Source organism: Dipodomys ordii, unplaced genomic scaffold (assembly GCF_000151885.1).
Source record: "Dipodomys ordii isolate 6190 unplaced genomic scaffold, Dord_2.0 Scaffold65, whole genome shotgun sequence".
Lineage (NCBI taxonomy): Eukaryota > Metazoa > Chordata > Mammalia > Rodentia > Heteromyidae > Dipodomys > Dipodomys ordii.
Window position 1 is genome coordinate 75,157 of NW_012267281.1, and position 11,881 is coordinate 87,037.

At 43.0% G+C, this 11,881-nt stretch overlaps 1 protein-coding gene across 1 annotated transcript; it reads left to right on the forward strand.

Annotated features, from left to right (window-relative positions):
- Positions 1–1,921: 1,921 nt before the first annotated feature.
- Positions 1,922–9,786, forward strand: Lig4 (ligase IV, DNA, ATP-dependent). The gene is made up of 3 exons (XM_013023012.1): positions 1,922–1,956; positions 5,123–5,259; positions 6,049–9,786. The coding sequence occupies exon 3, from the start codon at positions 6,085–6,087 to the stop codon at positions 8,818–8,820; it is 2,736 nt and encodes a 911-aa protein (XP_012878466.1). The 5' UTR covers positions 1,922–1,956; positions 5,123–5,259; positions 6,049–6,084; the 3' UTR covers positions 8,821–9,786.
- Positions 9,787–11,881: the final 2,095 nt, after the last annotated feature.

Genomic DNA, 11,881 nt, shown 5'->3' on the forward strand with positions numbered 1-11,881 from the left:
ACCGGGCGCCGCGCAGCAGCGTCGCCCCGCGCCGCGCCGCTCGCTCCTCCTCATCGTCCTCCCGCAGTCCAGGGGCCGCCGCCGTCGCCGTCTAGCCAGGAGCTCCGGCGACGCTCTTCTCTGCGGCCCCACTTCCGGCCCGCGCCCGGGTGTCGCCCGCAAACGTCCCCGCCGGCTCCCACATCACCTGAGCGCCGTCCTCCACCCGGGGTGGGGGGGGGGGGGAGAAGGGGGCCGAAACTGAGCTTCTTTTAGACTCAGCCCAGCAGCTCTCCACACGGGGGGGGGGGGGGGGGGAGGCGGAGAAAGAGAGAGCGAGCCCGGCCTCCGGGCATGCGCAGAAGCCACGTGACGAAGGGGCGCGCGACGGCGGCCGGGATGGACAAGATACCCCGGCGCGGAGAGCGGGGCACTTCTGCGGCTACATCGAGTCCCTCTTTCCTTCCTCGGAGCTCCGGGAGACGTTTTAAACCCCATGCCCCAGGCTTCTGGGTTGAGAGGGGGCTGGGATGGAGCCGGGCTGGGAGGACTGGAGCCGGTAACTGAGCACACAAGTGCTTAGTTTCTGCAGAACCGATTGTGTCTGTCTTGCGGGGTTGTCAGGGGTGTTTAAAGTTCCAGAATTCAAAGCGTTGCCCTATTTTCCTTTTTTAACCTCTGTCAGAGTGAACCTTCAAGGACAGAGGCAGGCCTGAATCCTGCGCAACTTTTTGATGAAAAAAGAACTCAAAATTGTTTTTTCCTTTTATTTTTCCTTCCTTCCTTCCTTCCTTCCTTCCTTCCTTCCTTCCTTCCTTCCTTCTTTCCTTCCTTCCTTCCTTCCTTCCTTCCTTCCTTCCTTCCTTCCTTCCTTCCTTCCTTCGTCCAAATTTTACAAAAGCACGAGAACATGGGAACAAGTTAGACTGCAGCCTGGGAACCTCACACTTCGTTGGCTTTCCTATCAAACTCGCTTTGCACTGACAGTTGACTACAGATGTTTGCGTTCCCTTCTCCATTCTATGTGTCCAAGTTTATATATACAGAAGACCGTTCATAAGTTTTTGTTGTTTGTTGGTTAGTGTATTCACAATGTATCCTGGTCTCCCATTTTCACCACCTGGTAATTGCCAAGCACTAAAGCATACCGTTTACAAAAAAAAAAATAAACGAATAATACAACAAATAGAAAGGTCATTAGAGAAAAACCTTGGTTCTCGAATTTGACCCAAATAGATAAAATAAATTGGAGATTAGGCTTGGAGTTTGTCTAGCTTCATAATCTATGGCTGTTTGCCTCAGTGATACAGGTCTCAGCATTGTAGGAGCTCAGTGGAGGTCGGGAAAGACACAAATGCACAATAATAAGTAAACAGAGGAAGAATTGGGGCATTGGAGAGAGGTGCGCATGATAAAGTAGTCCCAGTGCCAGTCTGGCTTGGCTGATCACCTTCAGTTCAGGTTCGGAGGGGTAGCAAGGTGAGGGGTAGCAGGGAAGTGGTTATCACCGTCATCACTGTAGGGGAACAGCTGGATCTCATGATCTTATCTTCCTTTAGGGGGCAGGAGGGTGTGAGGGGAAATTGTTCCTTCCTTTGGAGACAGTTTTCCTGGTGGTGATAGTCTCAGTCCCTTGTCTAAAAGATCATCAGTGTTGCCCTTCCTGGAACCTTTCAGTTGGCAAGAAAGATTCCAAATAAAGTACAGGTGTAACATGGAGACTGAGGCGCCAAGCTTCTGCTTTCAGTTCATTCGTAGCCCCAATAACAGGCTTAATTAAGTTTCCGCGTCCTTCCTGGGTCCTCCCTGACCACGCCCCTGGTCAAGCCACGCCCCTATCCTCAGAGGCCTGCTCACCTCGACGGTGACGTCACGACTCGGGGCCTCAGTGCGCACGCGCTGACAGCAGCTGGCGGAACCGGCTTCTTGCAGAGGCAGCTTCCGGTCTGGTAGCGGCCGAGGCGGTACCTGCGTGAGGTTGGTGCGGCGGGCGCTGGTGGGGCTGGGGGGGCCTCGGCGGGGCTCTGCGCGGGAGTGGCCGGGACTCTTCGCGCTCACCTAGCGGGGCGGCGTGCGTGTCCCGTCTCCTCAGTCAGCAGGACCCGGCCTCAGACCCGCAGCGTCCTAGGTCTTGACCGGGCACCTCCCACCCGGCCGCTGCCCACCTGGGGAGAGCGGGTCCCGGGGCTGAGGGGGCCGGGGGCTGTGAGGATCGGGGGCTGTGGGGGGACCGGGGCCGGGGGCTGTGGGGACCGGGGCTGTGGGGATCGGGGGCTGTGGGGACCGGGGGCTGTGGGGACCGGGGGCTGTGGGGATCGGGGACTGTGGGGACCGGGGACTGTGGGGACCGGGGGCTGTGGGGGGATCCGGGCCGGGGGCCGGGGGGACCGGGGGCTGTGGGGATCGGGGGCTGTGGGGGGACCGGGGCCGGGGGCTGTGGGGGTCAAGGGCCCGGAGGCTGTGCAGACAAGGGATGGGCTTTGCGGGTGACACCGCCGCCCCAGGCCAGGCCCCGCGTCCAGCTGGCGTCCAGGCCACGCTGAGGCTCCTGCAGGTCCTGGGAACCGACAGGCTGCTCTGGGTCCTGCGGACACCTGGACCCCAGGTCACAAAGGGGGCCCCGTGGGGCTGGGAGTCGTCCCTGGATGGGGAGGAGGGTTTGGGATGACTTTGCTGGGGCCCCGGTGCTGCCGGAATGGAAAGGAGGACAGGTTTGGGGGGAATTGCCTTCTTGCTCCTCTTGCATTTGGTGTTTCATTAACTTTCTGCCCCCACGTTCCCCCAGCTGCTGCTTCCTTTCCACGGACTCCCGGTAGGACTGTGGGGACTGTGGACGCCCAGGGCCCCCTCCAATCCCCACCCTCTCTCTCAGAGACAGTCTGTCGGGATTGCTAGAGAGGAATTTTATTTGTACCGTCACTTTCTTTTAGTCTGATATAATAGCGCTCAATCACCTTCAGCCTTCACTAAGTAAAACCTGTTGCTTTGTTTGTTGTGGCTATTGGTAGCAGCCACATGGGGGAGTCATTATTGTGTGCTGTCTTTTTTTCTTGAATGCTCTGTCATATCAGTGCTAAAATGTGGCGCATTTTCTTCTCTATCCCCCACTCCTTATTGCTGAGTGTGTTGTCAGTAGTGGATGTTAAATGTTGCTTGGATCAGCAGGTGATGAAGAAACAAAAGTATCACAGATCCAGTAGTGCCTCCAGAAGTAGCTTTTGCAGAGTTTACATTTGAACTTAGGTTTTTTTAGACTGTAGCCTAAACTCTTACAAACTTCTTTTGTCCTAATAAAAATGGAAAGCATCACCTAAATACCCTCACATGTAAAATACAATGGCAGTTCTGATACTTGTTCATTCCGTTTAAACAAGCAGAAATTTTTATGTCTGTTCATTTTACAGTAATTTTGTAGTCCTGTTATCACATATAGTCATTTTAGTTTCTGTGGATATCTAAGCCATTACATAAGTTTCACTATAATTATTAAGTAATTTGTTTTAATGGGATTTGTGAAGAGGACATTTTGGGACCTATAGAATCTGCACATGAATCTGTAAAAAGTATAGACTCGTACTTAAACATCCAGAAAAGTATTTCTTAATATCATATTACCTCCTTTATGCATGAGCTGTAAATGTAGATTATATCATGATGAACCCACTTAAGGGAACCAGGTGGTGGTGTCCGTTACACAAACCAAATTCAGCAAGGGGAAGCAGTTACTGTAATCGTAGATAAAAGTCTTAAGAGTCCCAGGTGGCTTTATGTCTTGATCTAACCCAGTCAGTAGAAACTTGTGTTTCCTTTATCAGAAATTAGATTGAAAAGGTTTTGTTTTTTTTTCTCTAGCCACCAAATGGCTGTTGTGAGCCACTGCCAATGCAGTCAGAACCTAACTTCCCCCAACAGCCATGTTGGTGTATGTTTAACCTGCCCATGACCTTTTATGATGTGCTTTTTCCAGAACTCAGTTTCAGGTATTAGCAATTCATTCAGCAAAGAAACCTACTATGTATCCATTACTGGTCATAAAAATTATAGCATGATATCTGGCCACTAGAGATTGTATTTGTGTGTCTTATTTTTTTGCTGGAGTAAAGAATTGGCATACATGGACTCTCATGTTCTTTCCACCACAGTAGATTCCTGTACTCCTTAAGAAGCTATTTGGAATAAATGGAGCAGTGGTATTTTACACTATGGTAAAAATGAACTATACAACATGTACATGGGGAGGAGAGGGAAAAACTCAGAGAGAGCAAGGGAAAGGGGTGACATTGTTAAAAAAAATGCACTTATTACCTGACATGTAACCCCTCTGTGTATAACCTTTATAATAACAAAAAATTAAAACTAAAAAAAGGAGCTACTTAGTCTAGAGAACAGTGACTCAAACCTCTAGTAGCTGCTAAGGTAGTTGAGATAGGAGAGGATTGGACTGAAGTTCAAAGCCAGGCCAGGCAAAAAAGTTCAACAGATTTCCTTCTCAACCAAAAGCCAAAACTGGGTGTGATAGTACTTAAAGGGAGTATATTTGAAGAATTGTAGTCCAGGCATTTCCCAGAGTAAATGTGTGACCATTTGAAAAGTAACTAAAGCCAAATGTGTTGGGAATGGCTCTCAGTTGACAGATTGTCTGCATAGCAAGGTCAAGGCCTTTGATTCCATAAGCCATTCTCTCTAGCTGAGGAAGAATAAGTCTATTTGCTGGATAAAAAGTCTGTAATGTCTTTGGTTCTTATGGAGGGCATCAGACACCCCAGTGTGAGGACGGTATATGCTGGGGTACCAGCAGGTGTCTGAAGCCATAATATAAACCATCATTTTAATTTATTCCTCCATTTAACTTGATGTCATGTTTGGTAAAGTTTGTTTTAATGCTTTATAGTTGAAACCACATTGAAACAACTTGAGTATTATACATTTCAGTAGACCTTTCAAGGTCTACAAGTTTAAACGTTAAAGAAATTTCACATTTATTGCAACCACTTTAGGAAATAGTCTAGATAATACCTCAATAGTATATACATGAGTTATTCTGTGATTTGAAAAGAAATGAAAATGCTCTGTTTTAAGACATTTTTTGCTAAAGCACTCAGCATTTTATTATAGTTCTCATTGTATCCTTTTTTCTTTGCAGAATATATACTTTTTAGAAGCAGAAGCATCCCCTTTGCTGTAGTACCAGCCTGGCCAATAATCACTGAATACATGGAAATAAATGGCATGAAAATTTGAACAGAAAAAGTACATAAATGAATTCATATTTCCAAAACTGTAAGTAACTATGATAAAAATGCATAGGTAAGTGTGAGGAAGGCATTTGAAGTTGGGTTTTGAACACCAGTGTTTTGGCAACATTTGGAGTGAAGATGTGAATGTAGACATAGAATAAGCTTGTGTGGCTAGAAGAGGATTCCTGTTTACTCTTGATGAAGATTTCAGAATTTCTTTTTTTTTTTTTTTTGGGTCCGGTCGTGGGGCCTGAACTCTGGGCCTGGGTGCTGTCCCTCAGCTCTTCAGCTCAAGGCTAGCGCTCTACCCCTTGAGCCACAGCGCCACTTCCGGCTTTTTTCTTTTTGCTTATGTGGTGCTGAGGAATTGAACCCAGGGCCTCAGGCATGCAAGGCAAGCGCTCTACCACTGAGCCACCTTCCCAGCCCCAGATTTCAGAATTTCTAAGCAGGAGCCTAGAAATGAAAGGACTCATCTGATTTTGTTTTCTTTGCTTATTATTAGCAATAGTCTGTCGTGTTATATGCTGAGTAGAATAGCGATGTGATAGGTTAACTCTGAATGTTGGCCTTTAGGGAGTAAGATCATTAAGATTATCTGTCATTACTATAAATATAAGGATGTGGGGTGACACTTTTGGTAATAAATGCTGGTTAAGACTTAAAGAAAAACTGTCATTAAATGTAGAGGTTGATCTTTTGTAACATTGATCTTTTTTCATTTCATAAGCATTAATAAATCTTATGATTCAGATGATATCTATAAGATCACCATTGTTATTCAATTGGATTTTACCTTTCCCTTAATGTCACTCTCTCTCTGCTTTACTAGTTAAACCCAAGGATTTACTCACTCCTAACTGCCTTCATGGCTGCATCACACACTTTACAGACAGTTGCAGCTCATGTTCCCTTTGCGGATTTATGCTCAACTTTAGAACGAATACAGAAAAGTAAAGGTCGTGAAGAAAAAATCAGACACTTCAGGGAATTTTTGGATTCATGGAGAAAATTTCATGATGCCCTCCATAAGAACAAAAAAGATGTTACAGACTCTTTTTACCCAGCAATGAGACTTATTCTTCCTCAGCTAGAGAGAGAAAGAATGGCGTATGGAATCAAAGAAACAATGCTTGCTAAGCTTTATATTGAATTGCTTAATTTACCAAAAGATGGGAAAGATGCCCTCAAACTCCTGAATTACAGAACACCCACTGGAGCTCGGAGCGATGCTGGAGACTTTGCAATGATTGCGTACTTTGTACTAAAGCCAAGATGCTTACAGAAAGGAAGTTTGACTATACAGCAGGTAAATGAACTTTTGGACTCTGTTGCCAGTAGTAATTCTGACAAAAGGAAAGACTTAATAAAAAAGAGTCTGCTTCAGCTGATAACCCAGAGCTCAGCACTTGAGCAAAAGTGGCTCATCCGAATGATTATCAAGGACTTAAAGCTTGGTATTAGTCAGCAAACTATATTTTCGGTTTTCCATAATGATGCTGTTGAGTTGCACAATGTGACCACAGATCTGGAAAAAGTCTGTAGGCAACTGCATGATCCCTCAGTGGGGCTCAGTGATATTTCTATCACTTTGTTTTCTGCCTTTAAACCAATGCTAGCTGCCATTGCGGACATTGAACGCATTGAGAAGGACATGAAAAACCAGGGCTTCTACATTGAGACAAAGCTGGATGGAGAGCGTATGCAGATGCACAAAGATGGAGATGTGTACCAGTACTTCTCCCGAAATGGGTTTGACTACACTCAGCAGTTTGGTGCTTCTTCGAGGGAAGGTTCTCTTACCCCTTTCATTCATGGTGCATTCAGACCCGACATACAAGTCTGTATCCTTGATGGTGAAATGATGGCCTACAACCCCAACACACAGACGTTTATGCAGAAGGGAGTTAAGTTTGATATTAAAAGAATGGTAGAAGATTCTGACCTGCAAACTTGTTACTGTGTTTTTGATGTATTGATGGTTAATAATAAAAAGCTAGGACGTGAGACCCTAAGAAAGAGGTATGAGATTCTTAGCAGTACTTTTATACCAATACAAGGAAGAATAGAAATAGTACAGAAAAGACAGGCTCATACTAAGAATGAAGTAGTTGATGCATTGAATGAAGCAATAGATAAAAGAGAAGAGGGGATCATGATCAAACACCCTCTGTCTATTTATAAGCCAGACAAAAGAGGTGAAGGATGGTTGAAAATTAAACCGGAATATATCACAGGCCTAATGGATGAGTTGGACATCTTAATTGTGGGAGGCTACTGGGGAAAAGGTGCTCGGGGTGGAATGATGTCTCACTTTTTGTGCGCTGTGGCAGAGAAGCCCCCTCCTGGGGAGAAACCCTCCGTATTTCACAGCCTCTGTCGTATTGGCTCAGGGTACACCATGAAAGAACTGTATGATCTGGGTCTGAAATTGGCCAAACATTGGAAGCCTTTCTCAAAGAAAACCCCACCAAGTAGCATTTTATGTGGCACAGAGAAGCCAGAAGTATACATTGAACCGTGTAATTCTGTCATCGTTCAGGTTAAGGCAGCAGAGATTGTCCCCAGTGAAATGTATAAAACTGATTGCACACTGCGTTTTCCCCGAATTGAGAAGATAAGAGAGGACAAAGAGTGGCACGAATGCATGACGCTGGATGACTTAGAACAACTTAGAGGGAAAGCATCCGGAAAGCTCGCGTCGAAACACCTCTATGTAAATGAAAATGATGAACCTCGAGAAAAAAAGCGGAAAGCTGCCCCAAAGATGAAGAAGGTTATTGGCATTATCGAACACTTAAAAGCACCCAACCTATCTAATGTAAGCAAAGTTTCTAATGTATTTGAAGATGTTGAGTTTTGTGTTATGAGCGGAACAGACCAACATCCAAAGCCAGAGCTAGAGAGCAGAATTGCAGAACTGGGCGGTTACATAGTACAGAATCCAGGACCAGACACTTACTGCGTAATTGCAGGGTCTGAGAACATCAGGGTGAAGAACATTATTTCTTCAGATAAACATGATGTTGTCAAGCCTGTGTGGCTGTTGGAGTGTTTTAAGACCAAAAGCTGTGTCCCCTGGCAACCTCGCTTTATGATTCACATGTGTCCCTCAACAAAACAGCATTTTGCTCGTGAATACGATTGCTATGGTGATAGTTATTTTGTTGATACAGATTTGAATCAACTGCAGGAAGTGTTTTCAGGAATAAAGAATTCTAGTGAACAGACTCCAGAAGAAATGACATCTGTGATCGCTGATTTGGAATACCGTTACTCATGGGATGGCTCTCCTATTGCCATGTTTCGGCACCACACTGTTTATATGGACTTGTATGGGGTCATTAATGACTTGAATACCAAAATCAGGGGAACAAAATTAGCCATTACGGCCCTAGAACTTCAATTTTATGGGGCAAAAGTTGTTTCCTGTTTAGCTGAAGGGGTGTCTCTTGTGATTGTTGGACAGGACCAAAGTCGTGTTGGAAAATTTAAAGCTTTCAGAAGAACTTTTAAGAAAAAGTTTAAAATCTTAAAAGAAAGTTGGGTAACTGATTCATTAGACCAGGGTGAATTGCAAGAGGAAAATCTGTATTTGATTTAGAGCTGGCTTCTGAGGAAAGCTTTGGATCTGAGACTTTCCACAAGGGTGAATGCAAAGCATTAAGCAGTATTTCATTTTTGCCTTTGAAAATCATGACTTAAAAAGTGCTTTTACATATAAAGAAACATTAATTTCACCTTTTAAAACAGAAAAGGAACTGAATGACCCAAAGCCTAGAGATTCTCTTAGCAGTGTCAGTACTTAGGATTTTTATCCCAAAAAAATGACATAATTTAAAGAATCTAAACTTTTGACTCAGATATTTTAAAAATTCATTTAGAGGGTTTTAATGTCATTGAAAGTATTGAGTTAAGCAAACTTTTTACTCAATTAAAATTTTTGATAGATTTTTGGCTAATAAGAGTATTATACAAAAATGGGCATAAGACTTACAATTGGGCCTGCAACAATGTCTTTTTATTTGAAGATAAATACCTCCTGTGAATGGGAAATGTTGAAAACATTTATAAAATCAAAGACAAACACTAATAAATAATTCTTGGTCATATTTTATCTTAACTTGAATGAGACATAATAGTTTAAATACTTAAAACCCAACTGATTTTTAAAAATTAGATCACATTTAATTCTTTTCCTAAAATAGGATATCTTGGAGTGTTTTATGTGAATTTATACTGCATTATGAATAGTACTCAGAGTGATTTTCCTTGATACAATCCATTGAGTGGGTGTCATAGTGACATAATCTTACTGGCTTTTATGAATAGGCTACTTAATGTCGATGTGTACAATGTATAGTGCATCTTGATTTGTGGATTTGTGAATCAAACTTGAGATGCAGCATATGTTGAAAATGTGCTTTCATGCTAGCCCTCAAAGAGGGGAATTTGGTATCCGAGGTGCTTACTGTACATAGATTGTTTGCAAGTAATTTGCAGTTTTATTGGAATAATAGAAAGATGTTTGCTATATTTAAATAAAATATTTAATATATTATTAAAGTAACCTATGCTTATGTTTGCCTTATTTTATAACATTGACTTCATTCGATCATGGTGTTAATGCACATTTGAACTCAAATATTTGCTTGTTAGTCTGGTGTTCTACCAACTGAACATGTTTGGCTCTGATTATTTTTGAGATAGGATCTCATCTTTATTCTAGAGCTGGCCTTAACCACAATCTTTATATTTATGCTGAATTATATATTTAGCTGAATTAACAGAGGGAACCACCATACCCAACTTTTTACTGGTTGAGAAGAGTTTTCACATACTGCCCAGGCTAGCCTTGAACTGCCATCCTCCTAGGTCTAGGATTACAGGTCTGGACCCCCATATCCAGCTTGTAGGTCTGTTTTTAATTGGCCTAAATCAAATACCTTTTGAGGTCCTTGCATTTCACATTACCAAATGAGCTTTAGTAAGACTTTCAGTTTGTATATTTTTGTCCTTATTGGGAAAACTACAATATACAAATGAGTATGATGGATGAAAAACCCATAATTTTACCTCAAAGATAATAGTACTGTCATTTTAAGTTGCCTGTAGTAAGTGCAAAACCACCATTCAGAGTAACAGATGGTCATAAAGTTAGCCAGTATTACTTATTTTAATTATTTTTCAATAAGTGGCCAGAATATTTATAGGTTACTAAGTGCATCATCACCCCATATGCTGTTGAATTACTATAACATGCCTTGTTAACCCATTACTGTTCAACTTGTAGGTTACATCGCCATACTATACCCACTTTTCCTATGAACCAGTGTGACAAATCTTTTCTGTAGTCTATGTACACAAGTCCTCTTATTTCTTAAAAGAAATAACTACTTGTTCAAAGTTATCCTTTTTTTTCAGTTACCTTCATACACACTGAAAAACCTTTTAAAAATGGCTTTCTTGATTTCTCTTGTCTCCCTCATGTTTGCAGTTAAGTTGCTTATTGATAGGTCCACTTGTAAAATTTATTAAAGAAAATACATATAAAAGGAGAGATGAAACTATGCTTCATCCAGTTTGAACAGTTATCGGTGATCCATCTTTCCTGATTTTTTCTCTATATTATTTTAAAGTGGTCCTGTATTGTCATCTGCACACTTTAGATAACAGAATTGAATCATATGCTCTTCTACTCTTCTTACTATGTAATGTAAGCTTTTCAAGCAAACAATCCTAATTGTCCTTACCTTATCCTATATTCTCACCTCTATCGCATAGTCATTTACATTAGAGCTTCATTCAGTATGTGGCCTTTTGCCACCTGTGACAACTCTCATGTGCCACTTACTCCATTGTTGAAGACTGACTTAAATGGCCTTCCTTGTGTTCTTACTGTACTGTGTTTCCTTCTCTAGAAGAACAGAACTTTACTTTCAAAGATGCCAGTGAAGTTGTGTTGCTCTCCTGGAGTTAGGAAATTCTTCCCTAACTGAGATGGCTGAGACAGATGGCTTGGGTGTTGACTAAAAGCTATCAAATCCTGCCCCACCAATAGTAATAGAACAAATTGTGAAATACAGCAGGAACTTAATGACCTGCAATCTTCATAGCCCATGGGAAATGACAGCCCTGGTGGGACCAAAAAAGCACAAACCCCCAGCCCCACATTTCAGAAGGGAAGAGTTGATGACTTTAGAGGTTACTGACATAACAATTTTCTTTTTTCTTCTTTTCTTTCTTTCTTTTTCTTGGTTAGTCATGGGGCTTGAACTCATGCCCTGGGCTCTGTCCCTGAGCTTTTGTGCTCAAGGCTAGTGCTCTACCATTTTGAGCCATGGCTCCACTTGCAGTTTTTTGGTGGTTAATTGGAGAAGAGAGTCTCATGGACTTTCCTGCCCAGGCTGGCTTCAAACTAGGATCCTCAGATCTCAGCCTCCTGAGACTCTAGGATGACAGGTGTGAGCCACCAGCACTTACCTATAACCCAGTTTTCTTAGGAACAACTATGTCTGCAGACTCAATGAAGTGTGAGGGTTTGGGGACCCCCAGGGTAGTTCTTTTTTTGAGTCTGCCCACACTTTTGCTTTGTATTAATAAACCAGCTCTTGCCTAAGTCTATACTTGAATTGTTTCTTACGTGAGACCTAGAACTTTCTGGC

Bases quoted from the DNA above. Each gene is read 5' to 3' on its own strand.
- Lig4 (XM_013023012.1), top strand. From the start codon at position 6,085: ATGGCTGCATCACACACTTTACAGACAGTTGCAGCTCATGTTCCCTTT.